Below are 22,643 nucleotides of genomic sequence, written 5' to 3' on the forward strand. Positions count from 1 at the left end.
GAGTAGCTGAAGGGTCCTTGGTTCAATGGTTGTATCTTCTCCTTAGCTACAGCCCTTTTGCTTTTGGAGAATGTTTTTCTGCAAAGCCAGAGAACAGTTAATGGCGTGAGACTGTGGGTACTGTATGCTTTTTTGTGCTCATCTTAAATTGATCTTGAAGGAATCCACTTTTGCTAAATCTGTGTTTTATTCCAGTTTTAGATGTCTCAATGGATCCTTGGAACTTTTTCTATACTTGTCTGACGTCCTTATGGCTACACCGACTTTACATCTATTCTTCTGTTGCTCTTGGGATCAGTATTTGGATCTGCATTCAGTTCTTCACCAGCAAAACTAGAAAGAAGGTAACTGAACATTTAAGCCCTTTTGTCTGAAAAGGCCTGCAAAATCCATGTGCAGAAGTGAGCAGTTGCTATGTGAAGGTACTCGTTGGTGCAGTAAAATGAGATACTTCGCCAGCCATCTAGGCTGTGCAAATCCGAAACGTAGCTTAGTTCACTTGCCAGTCATAATCCTCAATCTGGATTGTATCATGAGTGTAAATAACTAACCATCCTTGTTACTCTGATGTTGGAACAGATCTCAGTTGAACACTTCTCACTGTGTTACTAAAAGCATATGTCAGTCTAGATGGCTCTGTCACTTCTTCAGGTAAATAACTCTGTTTCTGCCCAGTGTTTTCAGGTTCATGTTTGCAGTGAAGTTAATAACAAGTCCAAACTAGTTTTGCAATGGGAGTGGGATTAGCCCAGTCAGGAAAGTAAAAACTCCTCATGCACGTGAGTGAAGTGCTTGTGATGGGAGAAGAAAACTCAGGTGGCTCTTCAGGTGCTGTCTTCAACACTGTGGTTGTTTTACAGGATGAAAAATTCAGTGGGAATCCAGCTTCTGCTGAAGTAGCAGAGGACAAACTAGTAAATGGATATGCCACCATGAAGGCAAAGGAGGTCTATGTTGCTGGAGTAAAGATCTTCTATGGGTCTCAGACTGGCACAGCAAAGGTACAGGCTACTTTTGTTCATATACATGATGTTAACACAAAATACTGTTTAGGTTCAAGTACATTGCTTGCCTTAAAAACACTACACTGAAAATCTGAAAGTTTATTGGAAAGTTCACTAGCTCATTAGAAGTCATTGGCCCAACGTGAAAGATCACAGGTGAAAATATGTAAAAATAACAATAATCCCACTTCCTTCATTTAAGTGAGGAATGCAGTAGAGACATTGATTACCAAGTTTAAAATGTGCTCTTACATATACTCTTAATTTGGTAGCAGGTCTTCTTTCTTTGTAGAGAGAAGTGCTGTTTTAGGTGTTTTCTTCATCAAAAAGATATTTGATTTGTGTGTGTGCATGCAAAAGTCATTGGTCATTAAATTCATCTACCTTTCTTTTCCTTTTTTTTATTTTTTCCCTGTCAGCATATTTCACTTAAAAAAAAAAAAAAGGGGGGGGAGAGGGGATGGTAGAGGGGAAATTGTGGGTGCAGTGTCCAGTTCTCATGTGTCATTGCTCTTTCCATGTTGTGAGTGGACATAGCAAAACCTGTTTGACCCTTAGTGTAGTTGGGTTGAAGTCATTAATAATTTTCAACGTTTCTCTCTTCAGAGATTTGCCAGAGGTCTGGCTGAAGTGGTTACTTCCCTTAATTTGTCTGCAGAAGTCATTAATATGGGAGACTACGATCCAGATGATAGTTTAACAGAGGAGGTAGGCGCCTCATAAGTATGCATAATAAATATAAACTTTTCCTGGGAATGTGAAGGGTCTTTTCCTCTTTTTACTATCTGCCTCTTGGATTGTCCTGGAAATCCCCAGAGTTGCTTCTCTTGTGTAGGTGAGTATAGCCTGTCAACCCTCAGCAGGAAATACATGGATTCTGAAAATTACTAGAAAAAGGATCACATAGAATATTATGATACTGACACTGATTTGTATGAACTAGTTATTTCTCTTGTGTCTGAGTTGCATGAGAGTGGCTGCACCAAGTCCTCCTGTTGTCTCTTGACAGTATGCATCTTGAAGAGTTCAAAAATAGAACAGATAGAGTGATAGTTCTGCAGCCTTCAGCAATTTGTAAGTTAGCAGCTTCCTGGGAGACATGTTTATATTTAGTAATCTTTGATCAAAATTTTTTTTTAATTACTTTATTTTTTTCCTCTCCCTTCTGTTAATATTGATAGTTGCTTTTTCAACCTACCAAAGACTTTAACATTGCAAGAGTCTGCTCAAGAAGCTATGAATTGAAGTAGGGAAGATATGTGTCCAGTTCTGTTTTACCACCATGTGCCTGCTTGGCAGGGGAAGATGTCTTGATTTCCCCCTTGGCTAAATTAAGATGGCTTAGAAGGGAGGGTAGCTGTTCACCACCACTGGGATTATCACTTGCACCATCCTACATCAAAGGTTCCTAATCCACTTAGTAAAAAATCGTATCTTTTGATTTGTTTTGGCTGTCCATGAGTTACAGTTCTCTTCCTGGTGTAAAGTGTTCTGTAAAATGCAGTGATCTGTTCTATTCCCTTTATTGTTATTAGACAACCAGCAGGAACATTTGTGTGTTCTTGGTAGCTACGTACACAGATGGACAACCGACTGAGAACGCCGCGTGGTTCTGCAAATGGTTAGAAGAGACTGCAAATGACTTCCGGTTTGGCAAAATGTACCTGAAAGGCCTGAGATATGCTGTGTTTGGCTTGGGAAATTCAGTTTATGTTGATCACTACAACACAGTAAGTTTCTCCCATGTACCCTTCTTTATTTTTTGCTCTTCTGAATGGCCAGGTTTCCTTAAATTCTACAAAATTGAGCAATACTGGTAGGTTAAGATTAGGTAGATTCATACTACTGCTACTGTTTTGAGAACAGTTTGACACGTTAATTGGTGCAAAATTTAAAGTTTGAGAATTCAGCTCCTTCTGTAGTCTTTGTGTGGACTTTAGGAATTGGGTTTGGGCCACAGGCAATACAGCTTTGAAGCAAGTGTGCTACCCTTCTAAATTGGAAAGAGGAGTTCCTTAAGCACTATGTTAATGTGGGAGGTTTTTGTTGTGACCATGAGCATACATTTGGTAAACTCCCTATTAATTTCCAAGCTTTGAAAGCCTTCTGTCAGTGCATGAAGATGTAGTACTGTAAAACCCTAGACTTGCTGCCTTTTAGTTTAGAGCACTTCTTTTTCAGCATTTTATGCATTTTGCTGGATTCTGTGAGTCTTATTTTCACTTCAAGAAACAAAACTCTGAAAGTGTGTTAGCCCAATGATTAGGATCATCTAACCTGGAAGGATGAAAATGGCATGATTTGTCATCAGATTATGTTTGTACAGCTGGGGCCACATGGAATGTGTTATGTGCATGGACATTTTGACCAATGAGCACTGCAAAAAGAAGCTAGTACCCAGAGCTCACCTCTGTCACATCACCACGATAGGAGTGGCATCTCTCAGATGAGAACCTGAGGATGTGTGGTGGTATTCAGAGGCTGTCTTGTAGTCATGCCCTGAATCAGCAGGTGAGAGGGAGTCTAAAAGTCCCTGTCTGCAGTCCTGTTGCCTGCACAGCTCACCTGCTCTATTTCCAGACTTGGTCCTTGCTCTCCTAATCACCTGTATTATTTAACTTGGGCTTCATTTAATTTCTCTTTAACTTCCATCCCATCCTAGGTTGGAAGAAATATTGACAGGTGGCTGTGGATGCTCAGTGCCAGCCGTATCATGACTCGTGCAGAGGGGGACTGCAATGTGGCCCAGAGCAAGCATGGCAGCATTGAGGCCGACTTTGAAGCCTGGAAAACAAAGTTCCTCGGTCGGCTCCAAGCACTCTGCAAAGGCGAGAAGAAGCCCTGCAGTGGGAAGTGCAAGAAAGGGAAGTGCAAATCCCAGGGGAAGCAGAGCAAGGAGAGCTCAGATCATGAACATGGGGCATCAGAGTACGAGAATGCTGAGGTAGAGCCAAAATCCGTGAGACCTTGTTTCTGTAAGAGGAGCGTCTTGATCAGGGCTGGTTCAGTGCTCCTTGGTGTGCTGTTTGACTTCTCTCCTGCATTTCAGAAGGGCACTGTGGGAGCTTCATACTTCTTTGTGGGGGAGTAGAGGGAGAAAGGTGAGATCTCATAGCAGACAACTGCTAGAATAAGTCGTCCAAAAAGATGGCCGAAGAACTAGTGGTGGACCTAGACTGAATTGCATCTATGTGACCAGGGAGCTTTCCTGTTGTTTGGGAGGAGATGTATGTTACGGCTGATACTCAGGGGAGCCAGTCTGGGCTCTCATCAGAGTCTTTGCTTATCCCCCTTGCCAGAGTGAAACCTTTAGTTCCCTCTGAGCCATTAACCTGCTCCCATTTCAACTAGTTGCTTGGATGACTTGCCTGCATCCTGTTTTTTTTCTGAGGACAGTTTGGGGAGTGTTATCTGAGCAAGTCCTGTATCTCCTCTGAACCTGTCTGCTCTAATCACTTATGTCTCTTCTGGAGTGCATGTGTTAATTGCAGGTTTTGAATATGGAATCATCTCTCTTGCTCTGCAGTGTGAGACCTAGAGCTGCTATGGCACTTTAATCTTCCCTGCAAGCCATTTGCTGTAGATTGGAAGTGGTTGCTGTTGCCATGTAGAATTTCACAGAAAATAGTGGCTCTTTGGTTGAGTGGGTTTGAAAGTGTGGCTGCTGCAGGAACAGGAGGAATAAATCTTGCTGTTACATCAGTGCTGTCAGGCTGTGCCTTGACTGTGTACAGAAAGGGAGATAACATTTCTGTTCCATGAAGAGTTTGACTTGGAAAGCAGTTCTTTTTCTCCCTATTCATTCAGGGAGCGATACTTCAAAGAGTTAAAGGGGCTTAAGACTCCAGATCTTCATAGTATACAGTGGGAATTAGATACCTCTGTATCACTTCTCATTGTGTGATCAGGCAGACAAATGAGGAAAACAGAACAATACGGACCTGGAGGCAGGATTTCTGGACTAAGTTTCAGGTGGTTTGTGTACTATTGAGTTCTTAAACTTAGGGTTTTTACCAGTATGTAGATGCATCTCATAGGTTGGTGCTAGCCTGTTCCTTGTTTTTCAGAAGTCTTTGCTGAATGTAAAAGAGCTGATTTCCCCGACTAGCATAGGTGATGGTTTTATGTTTAACGCAGCAGATATGTTCCTAATTTTTTTTTTTCTTCTGATCTCCTATATAGGCAGAGGAGTTCTTTGAAACCACTAGTGAGGAGGAATCTAACGCTGAGGAAGCTGGAGACACAAATTCTGTCATAGATGTTGAAGATCTGGGCAAAATCATGAGCCACATGAAGAAAGCCAAGGTACTGGTATTACAGCGAGTTAGAACCACCATGTCTTTGTCACTAATCAGTTGATTTGATTAGAATATTAATGCTGGGTTATGACCTGCAGGGTCTACCAGAGTGTGAGTAAAGCTTGAGGTATTTGAGATCCTGATCAAAAAAAAGGACATATTTGGAGGTGGGTTGGATATAGGTGTTGGTTAACTGGGACTGGGACTTGTTTTTTGAGCAAATGCTGCAGTGACAACTCATTATTTTCAGTCTGAGAGAAATTACTTCCACAGTTAACACCACAGGTCCTTGTCTGCATCTCAGCTGCTTTAACTCACAGTCCAGTGTCTAAAACACAGATCCTGTTGCTATATCTGGCTGTGGGTGGATCAGGTGACATGCAGACATCTATTGGACTTTTATGTCCTGACAGGGGAGCAGAGCTGCAACTGGGGCTGCAACATAGACTTCTGCAACATTTTCTGTGCCTTGTTTGCTGCTACTGCACTCAGATCAGGTGCTGTGCCCACAGAGAAAGCCAGTGAGCTTGATCTGACATTCAGACCTGACAAAGAAGGCTCTAATCCCCCTCTTTGTTTCAGGGTGTTACCATCTCTTTCTGTGCCACACCGTTCAGGTTCCTTTTGCTGTGTTCAAAGAGTCTGCAAGCAGGATACATTGCTCACTTTTTTTTGTTAGCACGTGCGAAAAAGTAGTGAGGATTAATGAGTTACTGGGCTAAGCACTAGTATGCTCACCACCCTGTCTTTGCTGGCTGGGCAGTTATCAGTCAGGAGGGAGACAGGGTTGGCCTCTATTTTGCCCCGGAATAGACCCTTGATGTACTGAGTTGCCATCTGCTGGTTCTGTTTCCCCCCCTTAGTAATCTTTTCACTTTGGTGTTTTTCTGCTTGAACCCTTGAGCTACTATCTCGACAAACCTGCCTCTGTAACCACTCCTGCCTTATCGTGCATGACTCTACTGTATGGACTTCCATAGCTCTTTCTCAATAACTAACTGTTTTCTCAGCAGTCTGAGCCAAGGTTACAAAGCTGGGCCATAGCAAAGCCAGGCCTTGGATCACAGAAAGCTGAATGTTTAGGAGAGAATGAGCTTACAAGAGGAATAAGGGGATCTCTTGTCCTTTACCCTAAGGAATGGGAAGGAGGTAAAACATTTCCTGCTGCTTGTAACAAGAACTGACACTAGGAGAGCAGCCCTCTTCCATTAACTTAGGGGTGAGTCAGACCACTGTATGGGAGCTCCCATCCCTGAGCAGAGTATCAACTCTCCTGCTGTAGTTTGCAAGAGAAGGATGGTTGGACTGTCTGGTTTTCGTTTGGATGAAGAAACTTTCCCTGTGTAATCGTGCTCTGTGGTGGTCGCTTTTCTCCACTCTGGTGTGCGTTCACCACTAGAGGTCACTGACAAAAAGGGAACCACACTTTCTGTGGCAGTGTGCCCTGCTTGAGATGATTTGGGACCAGGGAAGGAAGGTGCCTTCATCCAACAGTTTTATGAAAAATTAGTCCTTGAGTTTTCACTGACTAATAAAATAGAGCAGCACCAAGGTCAAAATGTAACGGTAAACAGGAGAAAAAATATGGATTACAGATGAGTTTATAGGTGAAGAAGTGATCACAGCAATAAAGTACTTCCAGCTCTTAACTTCGCAGGTTCATTGTGCTGGTAGTGCGCACAGCTGATATTCCAGTGTTGGATGGCTTTATAAATAGGTGCTGAAAATTCACTGCTGTCTGCCATTTTGGCTCAAGTATGATCCGAACTGTAGACTTATTCCCTCAGTCTTTAGCTTTCTCATCACTTTGCGTGAAAAGTCAGAGGCCTGTATATCGTACTGAGCCTGTCCAGGTTGTTCATTGCAGAAGTGCAGGGTCTTGGTGTGGATCACGTTCTTGTGGCTCTGATGAAGCAGCCTCTGTTCTGAGGGACAATTGCCATCTGAGCACCAATGCTCATCTAGAGCTGCAAGATGCAGTTTCTGATCTACTACCTTTTCCTTGGAGGAGATGGCAAACAGTTGTTCTGTCCTGGCAGCTGAATGCTACCTCTTGACAGTGCAAATAGGTAGATCCTTAGAGTGCTAGTTGCTTATGTGTGGGATGATGATGTGAGCTGGAAGTACATTCTTTTCAGGCGTGGAAATGGCCTGGTCCTTATGGATATGAGCTGTTGTCACCTCGCCTGATGAGACAGAGTCCTAAAACTTTGGGATAAGAGATCAGTGTCTGTCTGTGGCTGATACTGCTGACCTACCCTGCAATGACATGACAAGATTTTTGGACTAATTTTGTAATCGTAAACAATATAGTTCTCATTACTGGCCTCTTTATTTCTGTTATGCATGGCTGATTTGCTTAGGTAAAATCTAAGCTTCTAGTTTCATGCTTCTGTAACCCTAGCAGATAATGGAGAGAGGGCCTTCAGTGTAAATCCTCAGCTCTTTTGAATGGGAGTTTCATTTCCAGAATGACAGCCAGATGTGGCTGTGTAAATGTTTCATGTGGGAGCCTGAATTGATGGCTATCCATATCATTAGCTTGGAGAATGAATGACTGTCTTGGTGAATCTCTTGGGGAATGTGCACATCGACTTGCCAACAGGTTTGTACAAACACTTGAATTGTAAAATGATCCCGTAGGTGCAGTTATTTACTGTAATGAAAATAAATGCTGAAGTAGTAATATCGAAGAGCAGGAAGATTTGCATTTATGAAAGTAATTCATCGTGATCAGGCTGTCTTGCTTCCAGACTTGAACATGTAATTGCTTGAGTCCGATGCATTTTGCTTTCTTAAGTCATGTCCTTACTTTAGTGACTATGAATTTGTACAATGAGAAAGTGTTTTTTCAGATGAGTTGTATCTCCCCTTTAGCAGTTTTTTTTTCTCTTATAGAATGTTGAACAGTGTTGTGGGGTTTTTTTGTTTTTTGTGTGTGTTTAACACTCATGTAATCTGTTATGTCTCTGTAATCCTACCAACAAAGGTGAGTAGTTTGGGTTCCTGCATCTGGACTACCCATATCCAAAGCAGTGAGTTTGAAGAAAACTTGGGTATTTCAGGGTTTATTCCAGGCACTTCTCTTTACCCACAGTTACTCGGATTTAAAATGTGCCTAGCAGTTTGCAGCATGGCTTTTATGGATTTCTGTTGTGTATTAACCCCTTTGGGTCTGGAAGATACAGTAGCAGGTTCTGCCTTGTGCAATACAGTGAACTTCTCAAGACATTTTAGGGCCCACCTTTCATCTATTCTGCAGGCTTGTCTTGCCTCTTGTGAGAAGTGCTAGTAGATTAGACAAATGTGCAGTCACAGATAGTCATAAATCCTTGTTGTCCTGCTTTTTATGGGATGGCAGAGCAAGTGATGCTGTGGAAGCAAGTATATCTAATGAATGTTTGCTCAGGTCTCTGCAGGTAGAGATCTTAACTTAATCTTGCTGAGTGAAGTTCCATTTCCTGTTATCCAGCTTAATGGAAATCTAGACTGAATTTTGTTTTACAGCTTGCTTTCCATGTACTGCAGCTTCATTGTGTTTAACAAAGTGTTGCCGAAGGGTTTGAGATAGCTACTGGATTCTTGTCATTTGGATCAGGAGGATGGCATCAGGAGTGCAAGGTGAATGCCAGAACATCTCTTCCTGGTATAGTCATAGCTATTATAGGTTTTCCCTTGGGGAGGTGTGGAAGAGATGGGTTTTCAAATAGTTTCTGGGGATAAAGGAAGCCAGTTTAAAATGATGGTGCCTTCTGCACATTGAGTCTGAGCCTAGGGATCGGCACAAAGGTGAGGCAAAGGGAAATTATTCAGATATATAAGAACTGGTATAGAGGTAAATTCCACACTCTGTTTACCTTTTTTCATAATATCTGATGGAAGAATTATCTGGGTGCTAAAATCCAGTACTTGTTTCTCAGAATAACACAACTTTCAGAACTTGCTGCCACAAGAAATAGTTACAGGTAACCTTAGCAGGCTTCTGAAATGGACACTTATATCAGTACAGATTACATCTACACTTTCATAAAATAGACTGCCAGGCATAACAGTCCTGCAGTTCATAAAACAGTGGCCCAAAAGCAGGGCTGGGGAGATCATGCTATCACTGTCCACTCTGACGTTGCTTTTCTCGGGTATCTGCTGCTGGTGATTCAGAGCTGTGGTGCTAGACTGGGCTGGGTGGTGCACAGCTGGTGCAGGCAGGTTAAGTTCTGGGTTTTCTCTGCATTTGCTACCCTTCCAGCTTGTTACTTTTTAGGTAGAGCACCTGGGCCTGTTCTTAAAGGTGCTTTCATGCAGCAGCGGAAGATGGGATTCGTTCTTAGTGGATTTAATAACTAAGTAGGCTTTTAAGTTGTACAAGTGTGATGCACTTTCCCTGTCCTCCAAAGTTATTCCCCTGAAATGTGTTTATCAGATAAATGTGAAATCTAATGGGTATGTTTGTGGTCTGCAAGACTGCTATTAATCATAGGGACACCATTTCTTAATGTAGATTATCTCCCACAGCTGGGAGATTGTGATAAACTAGAAAGACAGATCAATCTGCACTGGTTCCTAGGGAATGAAATGGCTTTATTAACCTTCATATTTATAAACCACAGGCATTAATAATAATAATAATACCTTAATTTTTTTGGATGGGTTGGGGAGTAATCAAATGGGCATATTTTCTTGACAGTTTTGAGATTAATGCTCGTTTTCCAAAACAAAGTTTAATTATGCTTGCAGTCACATTTGCAATGTAAATACACAAGGGCAGTGTGTGTTTGAGGGAGAGTGCGAGAGTGAGATCGAGTTTACAGGGAACAAAGCATGGTTCTGGAGAGTCTATTCAAGAAGTTTGTTTTACCACTGTGTCCCTGTCTGTCACAGGGTAGGTTGCTTGATCACTTGTGGATAATTTAGAATGACTTTTTTTAGGGAAGGTAGTCATTCACCACCACTGGGATTGTAAATGACACTACTCAAATGTTTAACAGTCTCTTGTGAGCACATGGCTACTATGGAACATCAAACCTTGCTGTCATTTGCTGAAGAAACTTTTAATGAAGTTGCCTGGAGTTTTCCTCATATTGGGACAGTGAGTTTTAAGATTTACAGGTTTAAGATACAAAGTTGGAAAAAAGCACTGTATGCAAGTAGGTGCTACAAGCAGAAGCTTCTACAGTGCGCAAGAGATTGGCTGTGTCTTAATCTAATTGAATAAGTCTGGGGTACTCTGTCAGATTTAAAAACAGCTAAAAATGATGTGCAAATTTAGAGCTCTCCAAAAAGTTTCTCTAACTTTTAATGGGTGAAAGATCTCTAGAGGAAAAATGTACTCTTATTTTCAACAACTCAGTCTCTGGTCTAGATTTTGACCTCTGCTGCTCTGGCTCAGAATTCAGAGTAATTCTACATCTGAAAATAAGATTTAAGCCAGCCTTGAAATCAGGTGTTGTTGCAGGGACATTTCTGTCTCCCCTCTACCATGTTCAAGTCTGTGCTCTCTGCACCTTGGCTATTTAAAAAGAATTACAAGTGATGAGCAACTGCCTTTCCCAGGTGAAACGTGGCGGTGCCCAATAAAAAGATGATGATTAGGGTTTAGCTTGCAGCACTCCAGACCATCTGCTTACCATTTCTCACGGAAACTTTGTGCAGCATTTCTCCAGGTGTTTATTTTTTCCTGTTCGTGTTTTAAGCTTCATGCCAGCCAAATAACACAGCTGAACAGAAGTCCACAAATCTATGTGCACAGTAATTACCTGCTGCTGGTAATTAGTGGGAGAAGTGTTGAGGAAGTGACCTGTTGATGTTGCCATATCCATGGAGAGACTAGCGCAGGGATGGCTTGTGGGAGCTCAGTATCTGTTGCCAAATAAATGTGTTGTTTGAATGAGGTGTTATGAGGTACTGTAAACGTATCGACGTTCTGCCAGATGGACCCTGCAGATCAGTCATTTAGCACTGAAGTTATTGGTAAACCTGTCCACATGCAGCGTCTGATCAAAATTTCATCGTATTTATCATGATTGCCCTGTGGTCAGTATCGGTCATAAGTGGCTCTCAACTCCAAAAGCATGCATCTTCTGTCTTGTCAAGTGTACAGTCTCTCTGTCCTGATGGCATCCCCAGTCATGAACTTCGAGAGCTGCCTTTTCTTTCCTGTTGTAAGGTGAACCACAGTTTTGCTACCTCTCCTTGTATTCACATCAGAGCTGATATCCTGACATCCCTGTTGGGCTGAGAGGCCTGCTGTGGGATGGGGATTGCATTGTGCCAGGTGGTGAGTGGATATGCAGAAGAGATGGAGCCTCTCCTGAAAGCCTTCTGAACGGAAGAGTACATTGTAGGAGAAAGGAAGTAGTATTGCAGTTTTACAGGAGGAATTGGACCTTGTAAATGGCCTTAAACTGTTTGTGTTGCACAGACTACCTACCCGTGCCCCAAACCATGCTGTGGATTTTTCCCTTAATAGCACAGTTAGGCTTTTGTATGGGGAATCATGTTAGTTCCTTTTTGCCACTGACCTATGGCCAGAGCTTCTGTGCCAGTGGTTCATGGCTGGGAAGTTTGGGTCTGTATCTGTGCTAGCATGTGATCTGCACGTAGTGGAGTAATCTGGCACAGTTAATTTGGGCTGTGTCTCTGTGCTGACCAGGGCAGGGGCAAATGCCTGTTCTTGTCTTGTCATCAGTGCTACTGTGATGAGGACAGATCAACAGTTTTGGAAGAAGGAATGCTGCTGTATCTCACACATTGCAAACAAGTTTGCAGAGGAGACCTGGGTGTGAAACAAGGTTGCATGGGAAAAGCAGCTTGTGCAGTAGTGTATGGTACTGTGCTATGTCCACCTTGAAAGGATGAAGCACCAAATTCCTTCTGGTTTTTCTTTGTCCTGTAGTTTTGGAGAGACTGACTCGGAGTCTGAGGGATACTCTGCAGGGTTCTTGGATCTTGGTCTTGGTCCGTTTTCCTAACTGACTAGTTTGTATTATCTTATAGTGAATGAAGATTGATTATAGTAGAAACCAGGAAAATTTTTTTGGCCTTAAAACTGTTTTCTCATAATAATCTTGTGTCCTCTCATTTTAATATTTCTGAAGAGCTGGATGATGCAAAACACTGCAGGCTGCAGGCCAGAACTGTTAATCTGGGTGTTTGAAAGACTTGGATGCAGCTTCTACTTGGGAAAGTGGGAGGCAGGAGGAGTGAGTGCACATCTGGAGTTTCCCCTGATTCTCTCCAATTAGCCCTGGCTTCTGCTGATGGTGAACTTGAATGTAGTCTCTAGCCAAATGGTCTTCGGGGGTTGTGTATTGCCTCTTAGCAGTTTTTAATAACCTGCATTAACATTTAATGGGTAAATGCTTTCCTATGTTATGAGATTTCTGAAGACCAAGTAAAAGCTGCATCTCTTGGCTTGGTAAGAGAACTGACTGGTTCTCTCGCTTGCATCTGAGTTGTATCAGTGCACCCATATGTACTGGATGCCTTACTTTCTCTGGAAGGCATTCGGGGTTTCTAATATAAAATAATAGTCTGAAGTCCAGCCAGCTTCATTGCTTACAAGGGCTGTCCTTTCCATAACAGATATTATTACTAGGAAATGCACCTCTAACTGACATTAGCTTGGTTTATTGACTGGAGGCTGCTTCTAACATCAGAAGTGATTACAGAATAAAAATTCATCATCCTTTCTCTCTTTTTTTTTTTTTTTTTTTTTTTAAATGTGTGTGTGGTGTTTTGACTGCTTGGAAAGATTGGTGTTGAAATGAAATGTCCTTTCTTAAGTCCTAAACTGTAAGGAAAAGAAATGGTGAAGTGGAGCTGAGAAGTCATTTACAGAACCATCTGAAAAATCTGCAAAATACAGCAAGATGTTGTAAAAGGATGTGTGATACTTGCTGTGTGTGACAGCAGAATGGACTGTAGCAGAAAGTCTTACAGGTTTTGGGCTGGGCATTTCGCGACGCTCTTGTCAAATCATATTTTCTTAGGTTTTAGTTGTGATTATTGTAGCACCGAGGAAAGTAATAAAAATGCAAATATGGTACAATTTTCAGATAGGAGCTAGTCATTTGTGGGTGGAAGCAGACAAACACCTTTAGTTTTGATTCTTTTATTTCCTTTGAAATCTGTCTCCTTTGCAAGTGTGTCTAAGGAAGTTTCCCAATTCTAACAGATGTCAACAGAAACGTGAAGCAGCATGTGAAACGCTTGGAGTCATGGCTTAGCTGCATCCTTATAAAAACCTTCCCTGCAGCAGAGCAGTGATACTATACCTCAGTGAAGGATTCTTAATGACGCTGCTTTAGCCCTGCAGATATAATTTTAGAGTTGCAATCTGGGAATCTTTTTGTCATTGAGGATACTGGCTGCTGTTGAGCTGACAAAGAAACGGGCATTGCTGGTGGGATCATTTATCCTTTTGCACTTCACAGATGTGCAGTGCCTCTTGCAAGTTGATTCAGTTGGATAGCAGCATAAGCTTCTGTCATTACTTGTCTGCCTGAGTTTGGGTTTTAAAATGAGTTCTCGGTACTGTTACGCTTGTCAAAATCTCGGCAGTAGTTTTTCTAAACTAAAGGGAACATGGATTTTCCTCTGCAGGGTCCGATCTACAGATCTGTTAGAATAGCAACCTTTCTTTTGGTGGCAGCCAGTAACAGCTGCCTCGGAGAATGGTGTGAGGGATCTAGTGTTAGTTTTATGGCATAATAAGGTAGATGTGGGTGGAGATTTCTTTCCACCTCTTTATTGAAAATTCACAAAGGCTTCACTTCCAGGAGAAAATCTCTCTAGCCAGTTTTTTGTTTGTATTGGTTGGAACTTGTCAGGGCTTTCTCCATTTTTAAGTATACTTCTTGAAAATACATGTTGTGATTTTTTTTTTTTTTCTTTTAATCAAGCCACCTCCTATTTTAATCCATTGCGAAGTAATGGATTGCAAAGTCCCCCACCTCTTAGCTGTCATACTTCTCTCTTGTCAGCTTTTTTGTTTCAGTTCAGGTTTCTGTGCTTAACTGGACAGTGATGTTTGGAGTGGGTCTGTAGTCTGTGATTATGTAGACTCTCATAGCTATTTTTAATAAGCTTTTCTTACTGTTAGGTTGTTTGTTGGTTCACTGATTACTCAATCCAAGAATCCATTAATCACCTTTGTGCTCACTTACAAATACTCAAAGCTGGTTTTATTGATAACTAACAGCAATTTAGAGTATTTCATATCGCTACAAGATTGACAGGGCACTTAGTACATGGATTGAGCAAATTGCTGTTCTGTTTCCGTGTGCTAACATTTAGTTGTGTGACAAGTGGTGTTTTCCACCTGGAGGAAGAAAATCCCACAGCAGACCAGCATTTGTGTGTTCTTTTGGTTATGCTAAAGAATTACTCTGTGCAAGCCTTCACCCTGACCTATTCTGGGAATCACAGAATGGTTGAGGTTGGAAGGGACCTCTGGAGATCATCTAGTCCAACCCTCCTGCTCAAGCAGAGTCACCTAGAAGAGGTTGCCCAGGACCCTATCCAGATGGCTTTTGACTGTCTCCAACGATGGAGACTCCACAATCTCTCTGGGCAACCTGTTCCAGTGCTCAGCCACCCTCACAGAAAAGAAGGTTTTCCTCATGTTCAGATGGAATTGTCTGTGTTTCAGTTTGTGCCCGTTGCCTCGCATCCTGTCACTGGGCACCACTGAAAAGAGTCTGGTCCCATCCTCTTGACACCTTCCCTTCAGATATTTGTACACATTAATAAGATCCCCCCTCAGCCTTCTCTTCTCCACGCTGAACAGGCCCAGCTCTCTCAGTCTTTCCTCATATGAGAGATGCTCCAGTCCCCTAATCATCTTAGTAGCCCTGCGCTGGACTTGCTGCAGTAGTGCCACATCCCTCTTGTACTGGGGAGCCCAGAATTGGACACACTAGTCCAGATGTGGCCTCGCCAGGGCTGAGTAGAGGGGGAGAATCACCTCCCTCGACCTGCTGGCAACACTCTTCCTGATGCACCCCAGGATACCATTGGCCTTCTTGGCCACAAGGGCACATTGCTGCCTCATGGTTAACTTGGTGTCCACCAGGACTCCCAGGTCCTTCTCCGCAGAGCTGCTTTCCAGCGGGTCGACCCCCAGCCTGTCCTGGTGCATGGGGTTGTTCCTCCTCAGGTGCAGGACTCTGCACTTGCCTTTGTTGAAGTTCATGAGGTTCCTCTCCGCCCACCTCTCCAGCCTGTCCAGGTCCCTCTGAATGGCAGCACAGCCCTCTGGTGTATCAGCGACTCAAAAGGAAGGTGTAAGGAAACCAATGCCATTTGTGTGGGCTGCCTGATGTCTACTGAACATATGCTGTCATTGATATCTGAGCCTGAACTAGGGAAGAAATTGTTGGCTTTTCTAACTGTCCTCTTGTCACTGGGGTATTGCTTCTAAAGCTCTGCTTGGTGTGGCTTTTAATTCTTCATGCATGTAATTCATGAACTTAATACTTCATTCAGCCACTCCCCTGGGGAACTTTTACTAATATTTCTTGCTGCTAGGAATCTTTTTCTGACAATGTTGCTTGCATTTTCCCTTAGTTCTGGTTGCGTTGTTCCTGGCTCCAGCCCCTGATGTTATTACTCTTTTCTTAGTGCTTGTAGCTTTCATTCATTAAAAGATGCCAAAGTCTTTTGATGGATGAGGCTGTAAATGATGACAATTCTAGGGTTCCCTGTTGTTTGTCTGCTGGGAGATTAAGCAGGAAGGAAGTTCAATCAGAACCATCTATTTGGGGTATTGTGGGTGTCATTTTCCTTCCAGGAGTAAAAACTGCTGAGGGAACACACTTTTGTTAGCTGTGGCACATTGATAAATAGAGCCATGAGGCTAAAAATGCTAAATTAAGTTAGTTTAGGGAATACTTGTTCCTGGAATGTGCTGCTTTTTTTTCCTCCTTTCCTTTCTTCTCCCTCCTCTCTCCCTTCTCTTTTCCTGCAATCCAGAGTTTTGAAAAGCATTTGATGTAATAAAACGGAAAACACAAGGAGCAGTTGGGCACCCTGGTGTCCTGGAGAGAGCGCTTCAAAGAAAAGTGGCAGTAGCACATCCTGTTGTACAGTTTGACCATATTTGAATGTGGCTGTGGATGTGTTTCCTAGACATACTTGTAGGAAATCCTTTGAAGCACTTAAACTGTGATATGTTAAAGGGGGCAGTAACGCCTCTCTCTTGGCAGGGAATCCTTCTTGGGTTTTGCAACCTGTTTGTGCTGTGTCCAATGCCCTCTGCTCGACACATCAGGGAACGGGCTTTCCCTGCCTGCCCATAAAATACTTGCTGACTGTGTCGTCTTGTGTTGCCTGTATAGTAGTAAAGGGGAAGAAATTTTTGCCTTCACCTGTGGAGGAGGTCATCATAAGTCCTTACCCGTGAGATTTGCTTTGTTTGGGTTTGGTGTTTTCTCAAATACTGCAGCAACAGACACAATATGCGGGTGGAAATACAAAGGACCTTTAATTTAGGAGGACTTTTTGCTTGTATTCAGGTCTGACTGAATTACAGTGGCAAAAATTCCAGCAGGCTGCAGCAAGAGCTGCCTTGGGCCTCGAGTTACTAAGAAATTCAAATGAATTCCTAGGTCTTCCTGTCTGCAGGTTCTCTCCATCCATGAATACGGAGTAGAGGACAGCTCTGCAGTTTTTTGGCAGCAAGGTACTTCAAGGGCATGAAAAGATGGCTGTTGTCACTACTTGCTTGATTTGTTATGGAAAGACAGTAACTTGCTATATATTTATTACAGGACTCTCAGCTAAATCATCAGAACTTGAGAAGTCTGCACTGTGCAGAGTTAACTTTGTGTTCTCTTCACTGAAATCCTAAATAATAGGTATGAAAGGTTTAATAAGCAAATAAGTAAAACTCATAGGGCTGTGAATTCCATTTCCAAGAAGAAATGTCTGAAGCCCATCACTTGCCAAATAGAACAAGTCAGGTATTGCAGTTCAGAGAAAAACAAATGATTGTTTTGTTTACAGGCTTTCACATCAGGATGGAGGAGGGAAAAGAGAATATCATCTCTGTAAGGAAAAATGATTATTGAAATAAGTGTGTTTCTACCCTGCCAGTAAGGCGATTTTATTTACTGGTGCTTTTTTATGTTTGGGTTTGGTGTTTTCTCAGATACTGCAGCAACAGGCACAATATACGGGTGGAAATACAAATGACCTTTATTTCAGAAGGACTTTTTTCTTGTATCTGAAGATAGGATGTTGTATTTGTACCTAAGTGAATCACTGCATTTTTAATATTATAATGTGCTCCATAACACACATTGAGTTCTAGGAGAATTAACCTGGCATAAGACTGTAGAGTCTATGGGCCAGGACGTGTCCACTTAAAAATATTGTGTGGTGTTTTGCTTTGGGTAGCTAATGTATCTGTCCTGAGAAGAGAGCCTTTCCTTTTTAGGTGGATGGAAGTGTCTAGTTCTGGGTTAAATAGCTTTTTGGAGAAGAAGCTCTTTGTTTAAGATTTAATAGTTAAAAGATGATTTTGTTTCCTTCTTACTTATACATGAGGCTTTTAATAAATATTAATTTTTACTGTTTAAATATCTTGATCAGTTTTCTGTTGGATGTAAAGGCTCATTCATGTCCATAGACAAGTACTTCAAAAAGCTAGCCTTTCAGAGAAGTTTGCGTTACAAAAACCAATGAAATCCTCTGCTTCTACCTAAAAACTGGTTTTGAGCGAACAGTGAGTGAAAGGAAGTGGAAGTTGCAGCACAGCTTTCTTCTTCAGTAAGGCCCAGATTGTATTACTGGGTCATTAGAAAATACCTTCCTGCATAATCTCACTAAAACTGTGGATAAAGTATTATTCAAAATGAGTAGGAAAGATAGACTCTGTCCTTAAATGTTTTTGTTTTCCTCTTCCCTTCTCAGGTGCCATTATGAACTGTATGTTTTCCTTGAACCTCTGAGAGTCCCTGCATTTCTTGCTTCTGAGTTACCTTTAATGGTTTTCAGAACTTTTGCTCACGTACAAAGGAATCAATGTATGTGTTCAGGAATGAATAATTACACTCTCTGTGAAGAACACAAAGCTTGGCAAGTAAAGAGCACTGGTTTCTTTAGTGATGCTAACAGTTGGTGGGATAGACCCAAACTGGAAGCATTTATCTGAACTTCTTAATGTCTTTGGCACAAAAGAGACTTAGATATGAAATAGCCTCAGGTTTTTTTGAAATCAAGATGTTCTCCATTGGTCTCTGTTTATCCATAACTTCTCTGATATTGCAAAAAAGCCATAAAGAATTGACAGATTACAAGTTCGATGAAATATCAAAGTATTTACACTTTCATGCTTCTTAGTGCAGACATGAAACAATAAATGCTCATAAAAGTCTCTGAAGTGACGCTTATACAGCAGGGGATTCACAATTTTTCATGTGCTGGGGTCTGTTTCTCCTTCTTCTAACTTTATGCTAATATATGATACTCCTGTATTTGGTTGTAGTGAAACTCAAAGCACTTAACTATGGTTGTAAAGCTGCTTCTGTTGGAAGCCAAACTTAAGTGGGATGCTGTAGGTAGTATGTCTAGAGTTAACTGGGGGAACAGCCTTTACTTGCAGGGCATTTGGTGGGGATTGAATTTTGATGGTGCACTTGATTGGCCTTTTAGGTGAGTTGTGAAGAACATAGTTTCTAGTCTGTTAACTGTTTGGATGTTTTAATCATTTTAGTGATGTGACTTTCTTCTTTGACCTGCCCAAAATGTTTGGGACAATTGCTATTTTTCCACTCAAGAGGTGATTGCATTTGGGTGCAAAATGGTTTGTTCCCTCCAGTTTGTGCTCTATGGAGAGATGAAGTCACTGTGGAATCGTGAAGCATTTGGATTTAAATCTTGGAGTCCCTCTGGCTTTCAGATGAAATTCAAACACCTGTTTCTTAAAATATCCTAGAGACATTTATTGCCATGTTACTAGTAAAAAGTCTAGAGTGTTTAAAGTGTTGTGAAAGGCATGGCGCAAAGGTATCATAAATTACTGAAAGACCAGACATTGGTAGGAAGAGGGATAAAATGCAGAATTGCACGAATGCAGAATTTGAATGTGCCCACTCGCATAGGTTTCAAGTTTAGCAGGTCTGTCAGAAGCAGTTGAACTGTGCCACCATATTTAGAACATGATGCTTGAAACTAAATGGTTGTAATTCACTGTCTTTCAACAGAAGGAGCGTGAGCTTGAGGAAGGAGGTGGCAGAACAAGCTTGTCTCAAGAGAGCGCTGGGAGGAAGGAGGAGGGTGAAAGGAGAGAGATGATTACTGCAGCTCTGAGAGAAGCACTCACAAAACAAGGTGAGGTTCTGCAACAACTAGACTCTGGACCAAGCTTTAAAGTCTTAGTGGTAGACTTTTGACAGAAGAAGTGAAAGACTAGTGTTCTTTATTTTAAAGAAAGATACCACTCTGGACTGTCTCTCATGATAGATCCTAGTCAGAAGTAGGACAGAAGTTAGGAAGGGGCCTTTTGTGTCTGATTTGTAACAGGAAGAATCTAAGGTAGAGTACACTAAAGTATGTATACAACTCTCTGGGTTCACAGGGTTTGTTTCTGCTAAGTCAGCTCGGGAAGAAGGTAGTACCATGTGCCTTTAGCTCCCAAAATGTAGGTTTCCTAAAGGATATTTAAAGATCAACTTTGCCTCTAACTTTTCCATTTTAGTCCCCTGCTTTTTATTTCATTTTCAAATTCTGATTTCAATACTGAAACTTTATTTCCAGAAAAGAAAGTCATTCAAATTAATTTTAACGATCCACTAGAGAAGAACAGGTCATTAGTTCTCCATGAACTACTAGAGAACAATGTTAATGAATCTCTTAAAAAACAAAAAACAAAACAAAAAAACAAAAAACAAAAAAAACCCCACCCTCCAAAGATATGCCTAAGCAAGTATGAGAAGAGATAGACTGACAGCCTTGCAGGTCAAAAGCCTCAGTTCTGAGTGCCAAAGCCAGGAGAAGGGTTATGTGAGCTCTTCTGTGCTGCTCTGTCACTGCAGGTAGAGACTGATGGGAGTTAGTCTAATTTCTTTTCTCTCTTAGGATGAGAGAGCGCTCAGTTTTCTTGCCAGCTAAATCGATAGTCTCTCTCCTGATGCCTCTGAGAAGGCACTTTTGCTTATTGCAGTAGAGACACCTCACTGCAGAGCTGGGCTTTGAAATTCTACTCATGTTTTGTGCAAGTCCAGCAGCTGTGGGATTGTAACACCTCTGCTCCTCAGGATCTCAGCTGTTCTTCAGCCTGAGCTCTTGGAGGTGACCGGTGCTCTGTTCAGCCCATCAAGTCTCAGACATGTTTGGTCGGTTGGGTTTCTTTTTGCTAACCTCAGCACAGCTATAAAATAAAGAGCCAGTCTTTAAAATCGTGGCCTGAATAAAAGAATCCAGGAAGGGCCCTTTAAAGCAAGGCTTAGCAAAAAGTGGCAGTGACTTTGCCGCGTTTTCATGTCCGTAGCTACAGTGGTGCTGGCTGGAACCGGTGCAAGGTTGTCAGGTGGCTGATTTAATATATTGTTTTGGCTTTGATTCTAAAGACTGCAATGTGGTGACAGTTGCAGTGTAGCATGCTGCAGAGTAGCTTGAGGAATATTGCAGGGTTTTGTTATTTTTTTTATTTTTAGTGCTCTGTTTGATCCAGAAGTTTAATCTTCCTGCCTGCAAGGATGTTTGGAGAAGAGGTGACCCTGGCTAGCAGGGGTAGAGGGCTGTGGGCAGCTAGAAGCAAGGCTGTCTGGAGATGGGCAGTGAGGAAGGGAATGTGCTTGTCTGCTGCAAGTCCTGTGTGCCGAGAGGTTAGAGTGGGCACTGACCCTATGATAGGGTGACCCACGTCCCCCAGACCTCTTGGCTTTTGCTTTGGGACACAGGAACCTTGGAAGGCGTATGGAGGCTGCCTGTGATACTGATTTCTGAGGGGAGAGCGGCAGGTTTTCAGCGTACTGCACTGGCCTGGGGGCTCTTTGCGTTGCCGGGCTCTGTGTTGACCCTGCGCTATGGCCTGGTGAAAGTGGTGGTCGCAGAAGTTTCATATGCCGGTATGTTTTCTGACCCAGTCTCTACTGCTTCAGTTTGGGGGAATGAATGAAATGGTGCCTTTTCAGTGGTATATAAAGAGTGGTCATCCGAAAAATGGAAACAGTGCTGGGAGGAAGTTCACTTCCCTACCATAATTTTTTGACAGAAAGGCAGGTTTCCCACTGAACTCCGATTTCCTTGTGATGTTCCAGAAACAAGAATTCATTATTCTGATGATGAGCTCTATTTTGTAGGTTCCTAATTCTTTTTTTGACATTCAGTGCAGTACCAGCATTGGATCAACTGGATGGGTTCAACTTATGTGAATACGCAGTTTCAAAGACTTAAATCTAGTGTGCCTGCATCTTTTCAGTTACACCTGGCTCCTACTGACGCAACCATCCCCTCCTTTCTTCTGGTACTCACATAATCTTTTAATGTTTGCTCTACAGTGAGGAAGGAGAATCTGCCTTTCTTCTCTTTTCACATGTCAGGCAGCATTTTTTCCTCGAAGTATCACACCAAGACAGGCTTATAGGGCTACAAAAATAAAACAACTCCCTCCTTCCCTTGACACCGTTCCAAAAGAAAAAGAACAAGTGCAATAGATTCAAAAGATCATATGATTTATTTAGCAATACCTGGTTGTTTTGGGTATAGGTTCAGTGTCTTTTCAAGATTATCCCTAAGGGCATAATTAGCCCAAGAGAAGGGGGGAAAAAAAACAGTACTAGTAATTCAGAAGAAAGCTCTTCCTTCGTGTTGTAGTTGCATACCAGAAATTTGCCTTTGAACAGCATCTCTTCAAACTATTGGAACTATTGATCTTTAAGAGAATTTATCTTGTTTCTTGTAGTTAAACTGAGTATTGCTTAAACAATGGTTTTCTTTTAGCGCTGGCATTACATTTGGGCTAAACAATCTTAACTATTGGGTTTTATAGGCGCAAGGCCTTTTAGTTGTCTGCTTGCAAATATTTTTATTAAAGGTGCTCTGTAATAATAGTTGCTTTTCGAAAGTTGGAGTAATCTTGTGTTAGGAAATGCTGATTCCCTCTCTGTCAGTGCTCGGTCTTGCATAAAATACAAATTCAGCACAAACTATTTAGTGCCTCCAAGTAACAAATATTGCTTGAGAGAGAGAGAAGGGCTGACAATTTAAGTATTTGGCTGTGCATGTTATATTTGCAGTGATACCATTTTGCTATGTTTATGCTTTAGTAGATTGTATCTGTTTAGATAGATGACAGGAAATAAGCTGAAAATAGAAACAAACCTTTGCTATTAATGTT

The 22,643-nt window shown here is 41.9% G+C and overlaps 1 protein-coding gene across 2 annotated transcripts in view; it reads left to right on the forward strand.

Moving 5' to 3' along the window:
• LOC106482279 (S-adenosyl-L-methionine-dependent tRNA 4-demethylwyosine synthase TYW1) overlaps nucleotides 1-22,643 on the forward strand; it is a 115,791-nt gene that overhangs the window by 997 nt on the left and 92,151 nt on the right. The window contains exons 2-8 of one of the 2 annotated variants that reach the window (XM_067309616.1): nucleotides 196-344; nucleotides 861-1,001; nucleotides 1,611-1,712; nucleotides 2,540-2,734; nucleotides 3,667-3,948; nucleotides 5,187-5,309; nucleotides 19,507-19,633. In XM_067309616.1, the coding sequence (XP_067165717.1) occupies nucleotides 210-344; nucleotides 861-1,001; nucleotides 1,611-1,712; nucleotides 2,540-2,734; nucleotides 3,667-3,948; nucleotides 5,187-5,309; nucleotides 19,507-19,633 (1,105 nt within the window). In that variant the 5' untranslated portion in view covers nucleotides 196-209. The remainder of the gene's footprint in view (nucleotides 1-195; nucleotides 345-860; nucleotides 1,002-1,610; nucleotides 1,713-2,539; nucleotides 2,735-3,666; nucleotides 3,949-5,186; nucleotides 5,310-19,506; nucleotides 19,634-22,643) is intronic. The other variant, XM_067309617.1, reaches the window with a different exon arrangement.

Source organism: Apteryx mantelli, chromosome 22 (assembly GCF_036417845.1).
Source record: "Apteryx mantelli isolate bAptMan1 chromosome 22, bAptMan1.hap1, whole genome shotgun sequence".
In the NCBI taxonomy this organism is placed as follows: domain Eukaryota; kingdom Metazoa; phylum Chordata; class Aves; order Apterygiformes; family Apterygidae; genus Apteryx; species Apteryx mantelli.